This window comes from Bemisia tabaci, chromosome 3 (genome assembly GCF_918797505.1).
Source record: "Bemisia tabaci chromosome 3, PGI_BMITA_v3".
Taxonomy (NCBI): domain Eukaryota; kingdom Metazoa; phylum Arthropoda; class Insecta; order Hemiptera; family Aleyrodidae; genus Bemisia; species Bemisia tabaci.
In genome coordinates, this window is record NC_092795.1 from 27,443,802 (window position 1) to 27,461,368 (window position 17,567).

Below are 17,567 nucleotides of genomic sequence, written 5' to 3' on the forward strand. Positions count from 1 at the left end.
TTCTGGGGCATGCATTGTATGACAGTCCGTAATCAAGTAATGAGAAGGAACAATTTTTATTTTTTATATTTATTATTATTAATGAACATTCTTCTTGAGTTTCTAATCTGAATGAGATTATTTTTTATAATTCTAGTACTCGACTGACAGAGATGGCTCTGTGATGGGTGTTACCGTCACAAGGACGGCCATGTTGAACCACTGTCGTACATTAACCCAAGCTTGTGGTTACACTGAGGGTGAAGTTATGGTCTGTGTGCTTGATTTCAAGCGTGAAACAGGTCTATGGCACTCAGTTCTGACCAGCGTTCTCAATGGCATGCATGTTGTTTTCATTCCGTATGCCCTCATGAAAGTCAACCCTGCTTCCTGGATGCAGATGATCACAAAATACAGAGGTAAGATTTTTCTTTTCTTCATTTCATTGTATGGTATTGTTTCTTTTTAGTATGTTTAAATTCTATAAACTGTGATTGGTATTTGCATGGCAAAAGTCCGAAAATGAGCAACTCCAATTATATTTTATTCTTCTCACTAAAACCAACCAAAGCATCTTTTTGAGTAATTTCTGGAATATTCTGTGAATTCTTTTCATTGAGTGGTGAAAATTCACAGAAAATTCCAGTGAAAACTGTTCAGAAATTATCTGTTAGAAAAATAAAATAGGATGCGGAACCATGCAATGTTCCAATCGGACGTACGAATTTTTTACTTAAGCTATTGATAGCGTAATAAACTTTGCATTGAATCCGATTGTTCGCTCATAGTAATGCTCTCTTTCTCTCTCAGTATCCCTTGCAGGCATTTTTAATGTTACACTGTCTCAAAAGTCAAATCCTGAATCCTCAATACCTGCTTACAAAAGTTTATTTTACACAGATAAAAGATCATGCATACAATTTTGAAGTAAAAATTATTAAAATGCCCACTTAATGATGGAGCTCAGGTATTACCTTAGATGTAATTTTAGCTGGTCAATTGTAATAAAGTATTGGCAAGTAATGAGATTAATCACTGTACCTAGCAAGGACACCAAAAAATGTGGCCCAATCTGTGTGTAACAAAATGGTAAAATAGTGCCGAATCCACAGGTCACCGCACCCAGTCAACACCAAGAAATTAGGCTGTTTGTGGAAAAAAATGAACGCAGTAGTGCAGACAGCTTAGAGACTGGCTTCTCTCAAACAATTACGGTTTCTAAATAATATCTATAACGGTTGAGCTAAACATTTATTTTGATTTTCCAGCAAGCATCGCTGTAGTGAAGTCACGAGACTTACACTGGGGTTTACTGGCGACCAAGGATCACAAAGATATCAGCCTCTCATCTCTGAGGTTGTTACTAGTCGGAGATGGAGCAAATCCATGGTCACTTTCATCTTGTGATCAGTTCCTCAGCGTCTTTCAACCGAAAGGACTGCGACCTGATGCTGTTTGTCCTTGTGCCAGCTCCTCGGAGTGTCTTACTGTCTCAGTCCGCAGGTATGATGGACATTTTTTCAAAACATTTCTCACATTTCTGTGGTCAGATACTTTAACTTTCTAGTTTATATTTACTGGCAGATTCATAATCCTAAATATCTTTGAGCCTATCTGAATGGTCTTTTCCTTTTTTTCCAACAAAATTGTGTATTTCACGGTTTGATGATCGACAGAGCTATCAAGTATAGCTACTTCTTTCGATTACTCTTTTACTAACTTTAAATGAAATGCATTTTTATTCTATCAACCCCACAAATTAATTGTTTTAAAATCTTCCAATAAAGCTATTTCACTTTGTCGAAGGTGGATTGTAAGGTATTACAGATAGAAGCGGACAAATGTTGTTTTAGAATCGGTAAATCATTTATTCAAAAAACTTAACTGATGCATTTGTGAACCAAGTATTTATTCACTTGGTGTACGTTTATTACTTTACGATAATTTTTTACCGGAATCATTGAGTGATGCATTTATTAACTGTAAATTTTCATAAATACTGTGCAATATCTAATCAAGGTGTTGTATATTTCAGACCTGGGCGCGGAGGAGTGAATGCTACAGGACGAGGTGTCCTGTCAATGGCAGGCCTTAGCTACGGTGTGGTGCGAGTCGACCAAGAAAACTCGCTCACCTCACTAACACTACAAGACTGCGGTCAAGTCATGCCAGGCTGTAAGTTTAGGAGCAACTTTTTACTACGTGTATTCACCTATGTATCATCTGCTCTGCTTTGTCATAAATTGGGCTTTAAAATGCTACGATTAACCCGTGTACAGATGCTGCTCATGTTCAAGTTTTGATCGTAAATGTCAGTCTACTTTTTTGGCCTTAACCTCTCAATGTTAAATTTTTTAGTAAATTTCAGCCCCAAGAGCCGAATCCAGCAAATTAAGAGTTGATGCAAGTCCTAGAATGCTATGATAAACGGCGACACTGCAGCGTTTTTCTTAACGGGAGAAAACGTCCTTCAATCGACTATCAGGAATTAAAATTAACTTGATGATAAAAATATTTAAATGTTTGCCTCAAGTCTGTTCAAGGGGTGGATCTCCCTCGCAATCCGTAAATTCAAAACACCCGTGCACAATGTGCCGCCATCTTTGTTGTATACATGAAAACGTTGACGAGCTCGATCCCCGATTCACGCACCGCCCCTATGGAGATTCGGGGTTAACTGCCGAATTCCAACGGTTGACCGTCCAAATCGCTAGTCGGAAAGATTAAAGAGAATAGTGTTAGATATTGTTGTTATTCTGCTTAACCTTTTATTATGTTTTCCAGGTGTTATGGTTGTTGTAAAGATTGAGGGTTCATCACATCTTTGCAAGACAGATGAAGTTGGGGAAATCTGCGTCAGTTCTGGTGGAACAGGGAATCAATATTGGGGTCTTCCGGGCCTAAGCAATACAACTTTCAAGGTTCAACCCTTGCTCTCTGACGGTCAGCCTCTAAGTGACCAAGAGTACGTCAGATCAGGTCTTCTTGGCTTCCTTGGACCAGTACGTACCTTTTTTAATGTATTTATTTTGGAACATATCTCATGGATAACAAATTTCTATCAATAAAAATATTTCATAAAAAAAAATCAAGACTTCATGAATAAAAAGTACAAGAAATGCAAAAAAAAAGAGTCATTAAATACACCACAGGTTTTCCTTCAAAGTTTACTTTCAAAATTCCAGCTCATAAATGTAATGTTTCTCTCTCCTAATTGCTCAAATCATCGCTTCATCAGTTATCTTTCTGATTCAGTCAGATCATAGAAATGTTTGCTACCATTTTATAGACAAAAAACACTCTTTTGAAATCTCTCTGAAAATCAATTTATGATAGAAGTTTGTTGAAAGTTAATAATAACTTGACTACTTTTTTTTCACAGGGTGGCTTAGTTTTTGTTTGTGGTTCTCGTGACGGTCTGATGACAGTGACCGGCAGAAAACATAATGCAGACGATATCATTGCCACCGTCTTAGCAGTTGAACCTATGAAATTTATCTACCGTGGGCGAATAGCTGTATTCAGCATACGTGTTCTTCGTGATGAGCGGATATGTGTCATTGCAGAGCAGAGGCCCGACTGCAGCGAAGAAGAGGTATTGATTGAATAAATGCATGCTGTTGTCTACAGCAAAAGTTATTATTTTACATTCGATTCGATTTCCATAGGATTCAAACTTTCTTAAGACTTCAAAACATGTATTTATAAGGAAGTTTAATAATGAAAAAAGCGGAGGGTAAGGATCTAGGAGAGAAAAGAGAGGACAAGTAAAGTGTAAATTATGTGTTTCTAATCTTCAATCCCCCTTGAATCTAAAATTTAACCATAGTCCAAAAGATGGATAACTCTTGTATGACAATAATTTAATGACAAAATACGTTTGCAGAGAAAATTAAATTATCATCACAGATGAGTTTTATGTCTGTCTAACCTTTGTTAAATTTTAAATCAAAATACTTGTGCGGAAAGTTGCTCCCAACATTCTAATCGAATCCTCATTGAGTTGAAAGGTAAAGAAAATACGGATCGTAAATTATCGTTAAATTGACTTTTCTATCATCAATCTTGTCACACTGTATGGTAAATGCATGGAAAGTTTTCCTCCCTAAATATTGATGTTGCGTAGAATTAGTGCACAATGTTGGGAATATTTTTCCTAAAAAATGCTCTCAATTCTCAAATGCTCTCTACTCCAGAAAGGTCTAATGGACAAAAATGTTCAAGGGGACAATCTTTTGACTCTTCGGCGTATCTCTTTTATTCCATCTTTTCCTTTCTAAGACAGAATTCTGATTCTTTCATTGCCGTGTCCTATTTTTGTTTTAAAATGAGTCTTTTCTGAGGGGCGATTATTGAAAATTTGTAACAGAACGATAAGACATCGAAATAAGTTATAGTGCATACTTAAGATAGGGCTATGTCCTATATCGTTGTGTTGACAATGTTTCAATTAACAAGCCGCAGGCTCCCCACACTGATTAATGAGCTTTTTGTGGAAGGTTTTGATAGACTCTTCATAGCAAGCTTCCGATTATATCCTCTAGTATTGTAAAGTTTCTGATCAGTGATGAAAGATTGTTGGTAAATCCGACTGAATTAAGCAACATCTGATTCTTTTAACTCATGATTCTGGTCTGTTTTCTCTCAGAGTTTTCAATGGATGTCTCGAGTGCTCCAAGCAGTCGACTCCATTCATCAAGTTGGACTCTACTGTCTGGCCTTAGTCCCTCCGAACCACTTACCAAAAACACCACTGGGCGGTATACACCTCTCTGAGTGCAAGCGGAGGTTTTTGGAAGGAACGCTCCACCCTGCAAATGTTCTGTTGTGCCCTCACACTTGTGTTACCAATTTGCCCAAACCCAGGGAGGTCCACTCAGGTAATTTGCAATTAATTGATTTTAGTCTTATCGAAGAAAAGTTAAAAGTATAAAAAAAATGATATTCTTTTCACTTGAAGAACTTTAAGGATAAAAACATTATGAAATAATATAAGTTAGGATAAAGTAATTATGAACAGGAAAAAATGTCGGGAATTTTCAAGGGAGGGTGGGGGGAGGTGATCTTTCAGTTGGTGCAGATCTTTCACCTCTTATGTCTGTGTCTGTGATTGCACTTACAGAGACTTATTGAAATTGCAAAGTAAAATTTAAAAATCAAAGGTCCAAAAAGTTAAAATGCATTTTGCTCTATTTACCTTTTCTAGGGGCACATTTGCACTAAAGAAGTCTGATTTTTATGGATATCCTTGTAGATGAATTCCTTTTGCATAAATTTGTCCGGGCTGTTTGTGGCCAAGAATTTCATGTCAAATATCGAAATCTTCATGAATTAGATGAGTCACAATGGACCATTAGACAAGGTACGAATTTAAGCATTCTAATACATGTTTCTTGACCAGAATTTTATGTAGAACACAATTCGCACAACGAAAATTACGGAAACCAACTCGTTATGAAGATATTTAATGATTCTTGATGCGTGAATTCAAACCACCCGCTCATGAAAACCCAATGCTCTGCGTGACTCACATGGTGCGCTAAACGTTATCATGACAGTCTCTGCGATATAAAAATCTGGCAACTTTAATCTTGACGCTTTAGCTCAGCTTTTGCAAGTTGTTTATAGTTTGAACAGCACATGGTGGGAAATGAACATCGCTTGATTGAGAAGTTTGCTGAAACCGTCCTAGTGCACGATTTGACTCACGTAGAGCTTTGAGTTTCTTGTGAGCGGGCAGTTCAAACTCCTCGTAAATTAATGTGAAATATAAACGTTAATATCTTCGTTAGGAGTTGATTTCGGTAATTTTCGTTGCGCGAATCGTGTTCTACGTGAAATCCTGGTCAAGAAACATGTATTAGAATGCTTAAATTCGTACCTTGTCTATTGGGCCATTGAAGAAAATTGATAGTCTTTAATGATAATTATTCAATACCATAAACACAGTCCAACTATCTAGTCCCCTTAAATTCTTCGAAAATGGCATGCGCAATAGATTAAAAGACATTTTGCCAAATTCAAACAGCTTTATTAAAAACTTTTTCAGCTATTTTCCACATCATCAATTTTTAAGCTGAAACAGTTCGAGTTCAATTTCTACTCACCTTTTAATATAAGTTTTCTGTCGAATTTTCATTTTTGTTTCCTTTTCCCATTCCTTTTGAGTTGAAATGGCTTTTTTGCTCAGTTTTAAAATCATATCTTATATTCAACGAGAGAAAGAGAGAACGTGGTTGATTTTTTAGACAAAGTCAATAAAAATTAGTTGTCACTTTGTAGTAAACTCTAGAACTTTGACTGAAGTCGAAAAATGCGTATTACTCATCGGTATGGTGTAAGTTTCTGCTCATGTTTTACTTTCTTAAAGAAAAACAATCAACAATTTCTTTTGAAATTTTCTGTGAATTTTCTTTCTTTATCCTAAGAAAATCACACAAAAGTGAAAAGAAACCTTTTGTCTAGCTTTCCGTGAAGAACATCCAATCCAATCTGAGATTTTCAAGTATTGAAATTAAGATACGCATTTTTGCATTCATCTATTGTCCCTTCATCCAGTATTTTGCCATGATAATGAAACTGAGTGAAGTACGAGGGTCATCCAAAAAGTAAGTTCACCTCTTTCATATCTCCGAAACTAAAAGGGATAAATCAAATCTGTAAAAAATAACTTCTTACTTATATCCTCCGCTCTTCATAGGTACCAAGATTTTTAAATTTGGACCACTGGTTGCCGAGATATTCGATTTTTACGTGAACAACTCCCGGCCAGTTCCGTCCACCAAACGATGCGCTGCGATTCCCGTCACGCTACCTGAATTGACTGTGTTCCCCACACATCTACGTAGGAATAACCAACTCAAATATTCTATGATTGGCTTTAAAACAATCTTACCTTATTTTTCGACGTAATTTCCGTTCCTATAGATGCATTTTTCATAGCGTTTCTGAAGTTTCTTAATGCCGTTCTCAAAGAACACTTTTGGTTGACTCTTGAACCAGCCATTGACTGCTTCCATCACCTGCTGATCGTTCTCGAAGCGCTGGCCACCTAGGTGCTTCTTGAGTTGCGGAAAAATATGATAGTCACTCGGGGCAAGGGCTGGAGAGTATGGAGGATGAGGTGACACCTCCCACGCAAATTTGTCCAACAAATTTTGGGTCTCTTTCGCCGTGTGAGGTCTGGCATTATCGTGAAGGAATAGGGGACCACGAGACAAGAGACCCGGTCGCTTGTTTCTTATTGCCAATCGCAACGAATTCAATATTCCACAATACCGTGGTGCATTGATTGTACACCCTTTCTCCAAATAATGGACGAGAAGTACTCCTTGAGAGTCCCAGAAGACAAAAGCGACGCGACAGCGCGCGGTGCATCTCATATCAGCGCGTCGTTTGGTGGACGGAACTGGCCGGGAGTTGTTCACGTAAAAATCGAATATCTCGGCAACCAGTAATCCAAATTTAAAAATCTTGGTACCTATGGAGAGCTGTGGATATAAGCAAGAAGTTCTTTCTTACCGATTTGATTTATCTTTTTTAGTTTCGGAGATATGAAAGGGGTGAACTTACTTTTTGGATGACCCTCGTAAAATGCCTTTTGATTGTGACTTTTGTTGGGTGTAAATTTGAAACGAAATTGAGCTCCTGAGCAAATTGATCCTCCGAATCGATCTTGAGCTTTGTGTAAAGCTTGGTGGAGAATTTTACACCCTACAAAGTTCAATCTAGAGCTTGATCCCTAAAAATTCCTCGGGTTTTGGTTTAACCGGGCTGTATGGAAGGCATGATGGTCAGTGGGTGGTAATGTTGCAGACATAGGTCCTGCCTCAGTCATGGTTGGCAACATTGTTCAAGGCAATCGACTGGCAGCAGCTCAAGGCAGAGATATGGGCATGTCGGACGAAGATTCAGATGCTAGTCGCAAGGTAATTTATTTCTAATATATTCAAATGATTTTTACTTTTTGTTAATATATTCATACATAAAATAATGCTAGCACAACAGTTCTGGAAACTTCAAATAATATATTTTGTTTTTATCTGAAGTCAGAGTCAAGCCTCAATAATGGCTACAAGAAAGCAAGTCTTGGAAGCTTTTCATCTTATCGAAGCTGGTAAATCATAAGTTTTTTAGGTCAGTTGCGATCAAGAAACTCTTTTCTATTTAAATTAGCCTAGATTATTTGTAATTTACAAAAACACTTTTAACTGGTTTTCATGGAAATGATGGCAAATGGCACATACGGCTATCATCCGTCTCAATATTTTCATTTATGCATTCAGATGTTGCAGTTTTAGAAGAATTCAATAATATTTGTTGACAAAACTTGTCAACTTTCTTCGGCAAGTCACATTTACTAATAGAAACAAATTGTTTTGTTTTCTCTCTGTTCTAGTATCAATTCATATCCGAAATTCTGAAATGGCGAGCACAGAGTACGTCAGATCATGTGATATTCACTCTTTTAAACGCTAAAGGTGCTACTGCAGCCACTCTCTCCTGCTCTCAGCTTCATAAACGAGCAGAACGCGTTGGATCACTGCTCTTAGAACGTGCAAAAATCAACACTGGTGATCATGTAGCGCTCATCTTCCCACCAGGCATCGATCTCATTTGTGCATTTTATGGTTGTTTATATGTTGGTATGTTGCTCATTTATTACTTCTCCAAAGTTTTGGATCTGCAATATTTATTATTCTCTTTTATCCTTTTTAGTCGTGCGGCGAAGCCGTATAGACTCTAGGTTTCGCCGGAGGCTAAAAAGTGTCCACACTTTTAGGCTAAGTCCAAGAGGAGAATTTTCGAGGAACCAAGTAACATATGAGGTATTGATATCGGTGCATTTTGGCCCAATGGAGATGTTACATGTGCGAGGAATTTGCAATTTAACTGTTGATTCTTGTATAAAAGTTCGCGAGGAACACAATGGTGCCACTGGTTTTCTCTGAAATCATCTCCCAAGCTCAAAAAAAGCTCTCAAGTTGAGGCCAAAATGGAGGGGATATCCCACCTTACCCTGAGAGTCCACGTCTACATGAAGACAAACTCTCCATGCAAAGATAGGGAGCAAATACATTAGCAGGGTTGCCGTGTTTTCAGTTTTGGAGTCCCCAGATAAATTGGTAGCCCTGTCAATGTATTAGCTCCCTATCTTTGCATGGAGAGTTGGTCTTGATCTAGACTTGGACTCTCAGGGTAGGGTGGGATATTCCCTCCATTTTGGCCTCAACTTGAGTGCTTTTTTTTGAGCTTGGGAGATGATTTCAGAGAAAACCAGTGGCACCATCGTGTTTCTCGTGACCTTTTACCCAAGATTCAACAGTCAAATCGCAAATTCCTCACACATGCAACATCTCCATTATGCCAAATGAAATTTCTGATCATTTAGCCATGGTTTGGTAGCGTTTAGCAATCAACTGTGACCATAATGTAAAGAACCCACACAGGTGCCTTTCGGCGGAATGTCGCCCTATGGCATTCTTTATCATCAAGTCACTGTTGAACATTTACTGTTAAGTAGCGTTTAGCAACCAAGTATAGCCAAAATTTCCAGAACTCATACCTCAGATGTTCAAAGAGTGTTAACATGTGTCGCCAAATGGAATTTCTGATCATTTAGCCATGGTTTGGTAGCGTTTAGCAATCAACTGTGACCATAATGTAAAGAACCCACACAGGTGCCTTTCGGCGGAATGTCGCCCTATGGCATTCTTTATCATCGAGTCACAGTTTAATAGCGTAAATAAGCAACCAACGGTGGCCAAAATGTCAAGACTCCAAACTGGTGCTTTTTGGCTGAATTTCGCCCAATAGGATCTTTGATGATTTATCAGTAATGGTTGATGTTTATGTTGATTAATTATTACTGTCTGAAAGTGAATCCTGTGGGAGAATATTATAGGGTTGGTTCAAACAAGTTTTAGAATTTTTTTCCTTAGCGCTAATGGACCCTAAGGGACAACTTCAATTCATCGAACTAAAAGTTTTCAATGTTCATAACCATTTTTTAACTATCAGAACTCTCTAGACCACATTATATTCATGATGAATTTAAAGAATATCGCTGTCAAAAGTTGAGTTCTCCGTCAATTTAGCACTTTTTGTCATTACCTTAAAGACCATACGGAAAGTGCTAAATCTACGGAAAACTCAACTTTTCACAGCGATATTCTTCAAATTTATCATGAATATAATGTGGTCTAGTGAGTTCTGACATTTAAAAATGGGTATGAACATTTAAGGCTTTATTTTCCTTGAATTTAAGTGGTTTTTCAGGGTCTACGGTAAGAAAAAAAAGTCTAAAACACGTTAAAAGTTACTTGAACCTACCCTATAATGTTGAGCTATGACTTCAACTTTCATGAACCCTTACTTGTGCCTTTCAGCTTGATTTTGCTGGAATTATTTATGATTGAAGTCGTGGTTGAGTTTACTATGCTGATAAAATGTCATTGGAAACTTTAGGTTTCACCATCATAGTCTTCTAAAAATAACCATCAGCATTACTGCACCAACCAAAATCTAGCCCAAAAAAAAAATAATTCGGCTGAAAAAGTGGGAGAAGTTGGGATGTGCAGTCTCAAAATAAAAATACCTAGCTGTGATTGGACATAGCTTTGCTTTCATTGAGACTTTCAAATTTTATGAATAAAAAACAGTAAGCGTTTAGCAAAAACAGTTAGTTTTGTCCTTACCCGTAGACCATACAAAAAGAGCTAAATTGAAGGAGAACTTAGCTTTTGACAGCGATGCTCTTCAAATTTTTCATATACCTATACAATGTGTTCTAGTGAGTTTGGATGGTAAAAAATGGTCAGGAACATTTAAAGCTTTATTTTCCATGAATGTAAGTTGTCGTTCAGGATAGATTCTGACGACTAGATCCTTACTAGAGTAAGGAAAGAAAGTCTAAAATTGTTAAAAGTCACAGAAAAACGCGAAAAAAGAAAAAATTCGGAAAAGGAAGTCAAATTTACATAATAATTAAATTAACATAAAAATTTCGTAAAAAGTATTGGAAATTACGAACAAATGTATTTACGTAAAAACTGTATTAAAAAGAAAGTTAATTTTAATTAAGAAAAATAATCTTGGTAAATCAATTTCTCACGTAAATTTGACTCAAAATTCATTTAAAAAACAGGGCTGGATTTACCTACTTGCCGCCCATGGGCCGGATTTACCTACTTGCTGCCTATGGGTCACCTGTATTTTGCCGCCCCCTTCTCATTCGTTTCGAAACATCAATAAAAAACAACTTAATCGGCCCGAAACAGTAACAGAGAAACAACTTAAAACGGGACTAAGGCCGCAAATAATAAAAAGAAACACATAAAATATAATAAGAAACCCGGGACGTTTCGCAGGGATCACACCCGCATTTTCAACCGGCAAAACAAGAAAAATTAAAAGAAAGGACACTATGCCCCTCACTACTAGCAAAAGTTCGCACGGAACTTTGCGCGAAAGTTAAGTTCCGTAAACCTATCTATGTGTGAACAAGGCCTTCCATTTGTAAGAAATGAAGGTAAAAATTATGCAAGAACAAACATAAGTGTGGTTTAATAATTTTAACTTCCGCCGGCGCGCCGCGCTGACCGCACTGTGTTTGGCACAATGCGTGAAGTATTCGTACAGTCTTGTAGGCGTTATGCGTTTCACGCCGACCGCCGCACAGTGGATTGAGTCAATTAGAGGGGTTGGACATGAAATTTTTGACAAAAACTGCAAATGTTGATGTTTATTTCGTCACATTTTAAAGTTCAAGGGGTGATACTGGAAGAAAATATCACGAGAAAACCAGTGGAACAGCTTGCAGAACATTAGGTTCTTGCATAAACGGAGTTATGAGCGTTTTAAGTTCCCAAATTTTTTCCGACCTCTCTCATTGACTCGATTCACCGTGCGCCGCGCTGAGGGCTTCTCCTTTTTATCTCAAGTCCTCATCATCACTGCTGCACCGCTCCATGCCAAATTGCGTGTTTAGTTTCTCTCTTAACTCGACTAATTAAAGGTGCTGTCTCTTGTGTCACCGAAAGACGCTTTCTCGTTTGTAATTTTTTTTTTCTGAATCCGATTTTTTTTAAACCTACATTTTAAAAAAATGCAAAATTTGCCACCCCCTGCGTTAAGAAATGAGAGATGCCTTACTCCATTACCCAATGCATCTGACGAGTTTTTCAATTCAAAAAGGAACGTATGACACTCCACAAATAAATCACGTTTGAAGCGCAAACCGGATAAAACACGATTTGTCAAAAGTATTCATTAAGTGTTGCACTTTCCACAGAAGCATATTGCACAAAAATGTCACTGTAACGACTTCCGGATATGGTTGCGACCAACTTAAGGCTCAAAATTTTGATTTGTTCGCTCCCTAAAAAAAATGGTCCATCTCTGTAACTGTGCTCACCAAAACTAACAAAGACCAGGGTCACAAGCTATCCGTGGTCCTGGAGAGAGGGAGCACATTTTTCAGGGTTGAAATCCTTCCTCTTATTTAATTGTTTTTTAAATAAACCTATGCTAGGACACTATCCCTGAATAACAAACAGACCAATTTGGCTGCAATGCTCCGAGCCCTGCACGTGTGAACTTGAGTCATTCGTTTTTACGACTTTTCCGAGGGTCGGTGGCCGCTAGCCTAGGGGGGCCGCTGTGAGGCCCGCTCGGCCGCGATTGCAGCCTAGGGCCCCGCTTTGAGACCCGCTCGAATGAGGCTCAATTTGGGTTCGGGCTTCGGGTGCGATTATTCTATCGTCTAGCGACTGGCCACTACGCGGCCCAACCCCTCGAAGACGCTCCGCGCCACCAGACTATCGATATTTTAGACCAAAATATTGTATCGATATTTCAACGTTTATATATCGTCCGTATCGATACATTTATCTCCAGAAATATCGAATCGATTTTTCTTTCTTTCTTCTGCTGAGTTGTGTATTTTACACCTCGGAAAATCGGAAATTATGGTCAATTTTTCGTAGTTCGAATTTCGGATTTCGCTGGCCAGGTTGTACAGACCTACGTCACAGGGTAAACAAACCTCAAGATGCAAATACCTCCTTTTTTTTTCTCTATGTAGGTATAGGACTTTTCGCGTGGCTGCTCGACGGTTTGTTAATCTGTGGAGGTTAAGCTACATTCACGCGTCGCAAGCAACCTGGCGCGTCTGCTTCTTGCTACTGCGAGCGCGCCTTCATTTCCTCCCGCACGCAACAAGGACAACCGCGATGATAAAGAATTCCATTTGGCGAAATCGAGCCGAGAGCAGGCACCACGAGTATATACATATGGGTTATTTTAGTGATGGGTGGGATTTTATTTAAAATTCCTATGAATCCTAGGTTTAGTATTTACTGTAGTAAACAATTATCAATTATTCCATCACTTCTTCGGATTATTTATTTTTAATCAATCTATATTCATGTGAAGTGTAGCTCATCTGCATTTTTCTTTCCCTGGAACCTAAATGTATATTATGAATTTGAATCCATCAGAAACTAAGTCAGTCAAAATCAAATTTAACTACATACGAAGTGAAAACGATTTGTATTTCGCAAATCAAAGTGATAGTTAAAGCAACCAAACTGTGTCAGAAATGTTCCCAAATTACTGGGTAAGGCTTTTATCAGCTCATCATCTGATCCAATAATTTTAATTGTGGCATTTCATTCGGCATGTCGCCGCACGACTTCTATGATACTCAAAGTCTCACATATATAATTTGAAAGGGGGGGTCTGGGGGGGCGGCGCCCCCTCAGCAGGTAGCTTTTGCTACTTGTTTACATAATTGTATATATTTCCTCAAAATTGTCCTCAAAATGCAATTTCTTCTCATCTAAAATTATTCAGAAAAAGCCCTGTGAATGCAAAATGTATTTTTCATCTTCATTGAATCCATTATGTGTTCTATGAAGTTGATGTTTTGTGCGAGGTGCATTGCTGTTTAGTATTTTGCTTCCCAATGGTATAAAATCTTAGTTGTGGCATTACAAGTGTGCCATCCTTCCCATGTAAGACTTGTACTTTCAGCTGTTTGCAACAGTTTGAAGTTGCAAAACCCTTTTACTGAAGTCTCAAGCATTGCCTTCCCTTTAAAAATAATTCTGGAGCTTCAATTTGCAGCATCAAAGATATTTATTGACGTTTTAGGTATTTGCATAGACTATTGGAGATCTGACTTGTCTAATATGATTGATTCATTTTAATTTTAAAAAACAAGAAACGTTTACTTCGGAAGGTGGTGAATTTTTTTTTATAAACTACTAATTCTTAGGTCTAATTTGAGTTTATTTCAAATTTTTACGTTTCTTTACTTAGCAGTTTATTAAAAATACCATTGTAAGTTTCAAATTTAGCCTTTTTTCCAACCACATTTATTGCTAATTTTTCATTAATGAAGTTGGCTATTCCAGTTTTATTGTTATATTTTATTGTTTAATTTATCAGTTAACTCTTGCTTTGAATCATTTCAATTATACATTTTATTGAAGGGAAATATGCTTGTGTTTTGCAGGTGCTGTACCTGTGACCATTAGACCACCGCATCCGCAGAATCTACAAACCACGTTGCCTACCGTTAGAATGATCGTAGATGTTAGCAAATCTGTTTTAGTTCTATCAAATATGAGTGTAATCAAATTAATGCGATCAAAGGTAATTTTTCAGTCATAGCTCCAGTAACACTGTGCGCTCACTTTCTAATTTTAATCTTTGGTTCAACACTTCCCTCACATTCTTAAGTTACACCATTCTTTACACTCATAGCTATAATGTATTAAAACTTGTGTCGCGATAGAGTCTAAACACCTGGAGAGTTTTGGGCACTATGTCACATATGAAGCTAGGCACTTATGAAAAGGATGATTTTTAACAGAAACTTGTCAGTGGTTAAAATTTTATTTGTGGGAGAGCCAGGAGAGCATTGAAAAGTGTGCGATTTATCTCCTGGCTGGAATGTTGAACTGAAGTTAATTTCTTTGTTACAAGGCCCGCAGGCATTGAGAAAGATTGGAGACTTTTAGATTGTATTGTATCAACCACCCGATGCACAGATAAACAAAAGCATGAAATAAATGAGATGGTGTGTCTGATTGTATGCAAGCATTAGCTTAAGGCCTAGAATGCTTGGCTTGTTGAAACTAAGAAAGAGCCAGAAGAAATGCGAGGGAAAGAAATAGACATAAAATCCATCTTGGGGACAATTTTGAAGACAGGAGCTGCGTAACACACGACAAGTTGCAAATGATCATTGATTCTCTTCAAAGAGGAGATTGTAGGCCAAGGATAGCCTGTGTTATAATTGTGCTTACATAGTTAAATGGGTCTGAGTTTGGGCTGTGATGTGCCTCTCTTCACTGCCAATTTTCCAATATACCCCCAAAATTTCTGCTGAAATTTTACTAGAATTTCCAGAGTTTCCGGGAAAAGGAAAGAAAGATAGGAAAAGAAATAAGAATAATTACATTTTAAACTGTTTCTGTAGTTGGTCACCGTGCCTTATTTCCTTTATGATCAGATTACAAGATCAGGAATTCTTTACACCCTCTGAAATGCTGCAATATCAAGTGGAAGTAAACGTAATATGCTTTATACAATAATTTTGTGGCCTCGCAGTCATCTCATAATTCTAAAGGAGTACATCTTTCTAGGGGTACATTTTTTATTCTATATTTCCCAATTGTTTTTAGCAGAAGAATTAGCTCAGAAATAAATTAACAAACAATTTCGAACTGCCAGAATTTGAATCTATTCTTTTAATGCAGTGCATCTTATCCAATGCCATCTTTCCGATTTTCTGGTTCCTCATAAATTGTTTGTATTTTAATTACAGGAAGCCAGTAGTTTTGTGGATGTCAAATCGTGGCCTCCAATTTTAGATACAGATGATATGCCCAAGAAGAAACTTACCGCCATGTACAGAGCTCCAACCGCGGAAATGCTTGCCTATCTTGATTTTAGGTACACAAACGACTTTTCTTTTCATGATAATGCTACTCTCTTGAGCTCTGAAATTATTCCTGAATGGATTTCAGGATTGATGTTCGAATCTTAGGCCACTCCTAATTTAAAATTTTGTATACCTTATTGCTCAATTTTTTTTTTCTCACAATTTTGACGTGTCACTTACTGCATTTGTCGTTTTAACTGGAAAATAATTGGATCACATTCAGCAGAAGGGAACCAGTGCGTTTTTACAGTGTTGTCAAAACCGTTGATCTCCAATTTGTTTGAATAAAAAATTCACCACAAATTTGATCTCCTTTGAATTTTTGGTGGATACTTGTTTTGAATTAAAGTTCCCTGCAAGTAAAACATTTTTGCACAATTTTTCGAGCAACTTCGCAGTTGCCACAGTGTAGCCTTTTCTGAAATCCATGTATTTTGCGGGAGGAGTATCTAATGTTATTAATCATAAACTGCTATCCGATTTTTTTTCAGTGTATCAACAACCGGCATGTTAGCTGGCATTAAAATGTCCCATGCTGCTGTAACATCGTTGTGCCGAGCAATGAAGCTGGCTTGCGAGCTGTATCCCTCACGCCACATCTCCCTCTGTCTAGACCCGTATTGCGGCCTGGGCTTTGCACTCTGGTGCCTCTCAAGTGTTTATTCTGGTCATCACTCCATCCTCATTCCACCCTCGGAGGTTGAGGTCAACCCTGCTCTTTGGCTCTCGGCTGTTAGTCAATACCGAGTGCGAGACACATTCTGCTCTTATGGTGAGTACCATTCTTCTCCTGAATAAATTTCCTGGCAACACTTAAATTAGAAGTTGAGCCCTATTCTGTGACTGCTCTTAAGTATAAAACTGAATATTCGTATCCCAATTGAATGATTATGGAACAAACTTTTTATGGAGAATTTTGGACTTGGTTGAGTACCATTTTTATGATTTATTTCTCATCAATCAGTCATGGAAGCGCCTGAAAGTTGTTATCCTATTTGTGGAAAAGGCACTGTTACTGAAGAATTTTGTATTACAGATATCTCATGATTTTTTCCTTTCTTTTCCTATTACTCTTTTTATTTTTGGTAGGTTGAATTTATGAGTTGCTACTTTAAAGAAAAAAAAATTGATGTCAATCCTATGATGTATTTTATCACTGATTTTTTGGAAGACCTAAGTATTCGATTTAGTTATAATTTATCCATTTCTAACTTTTTGATCTCCTGTTATATTTATTTTTTTGTGTAATCAGGTGTCATGGAACTGTGCACGAAAGGGCTTGGCTCTTCAGTAGGACAGTTGAAATCACGAGGAATCAGCTTATCTTGCGTGCGAACGTGCGTTGTTGTAGCTGAAGAGCGACCACGCATTGGTTTAACCACTAGTTTCTCTAAATTATTCTCTGCACTGGGGCTTAGCCCTCGAGCAGTTTCCACATCCTTTGGCTGCAGGGTTAACATTGCCCTATGTCTTCAGGTAAGTGTGGTTTCTTTCACCTTGGAAAAAATAATTTGCTAAAAGCAATTAACATTCTAAATTGGAAAATGGAATTAGCTAAAAAGGGTTTTATATCATTAATATTATCATAATTTATCAGTTACTAAAGAAATCTCTTTAACAGGCTGAATATTTAAAG

The 17,567-nt window shown here is 37.6% G+C and overlaps 1 protein-coding gene across 6 annotated transcripts in view; it reads left to right on the plus strand.

Annotated features, from left to right (window-relative positions):
• Positions 1 to 17,567, plus strand: part of DIP2 (disco-interacting protein 2) — a 194,080-nt gene that overhangs the window by 165,524 nt on the left and 10,989 nt on the right. For 4 of the 6 annotated variants that reach the window (XM_019042410.2, XM_019042407.2, XM_019042408.2 and 1 more), the window contains 12 exons: positions 137 to 398; positions 1,248 to 1,482; positions 2,015 to 2,154; positions 2,764 to 2,981; positions 3,362 to 3,574; positions 4,628 to 4,859; positions 7,777 to 7,907; positions 8,378 to 8,624; positions 14,498 to 14,637; positions 15,815 to 15,942; positions 16,423 to 16,703; positions 17,184 to 17,407. In XM_019042410.2, coding sequence (XP_018897955.2) covers positions 137 to 398; positions 1,248 to 1,482; positions 2,015 to 2,154; positions 2,764 to 2,981; positions 3,362 to 3,574; positions 4,628 to 4,859; positions 7,777 to 7,907; positions 8,378 to 8,624; positions 14,498 to 14,637; positions 15,815 to 15,942; positions 16,423 to 16,703; positions 17,184 to 17,407 — 2,451 coding nt within the window. The remainder of the gene's footprint in view (positions 1 to 136; positions 399 to 1,247; positions 1,483 to 2,014; positions 2,155 to 2,763; positions 2,982 to 3,361; positions 3,575 to 4,627; positions 4,860 to 7,776; positions 7,908 to 8,377; positions 8,625 to 14,497; positions 14,638 to 15,814; positions 15,943 to 16,422; positions 16,704 to 17,183; positions 17,408 to 17,567) is intronic. The other 2 variants (XM_019042409.2, XM_019042412.2) reach the window with 1 other exon arrangement.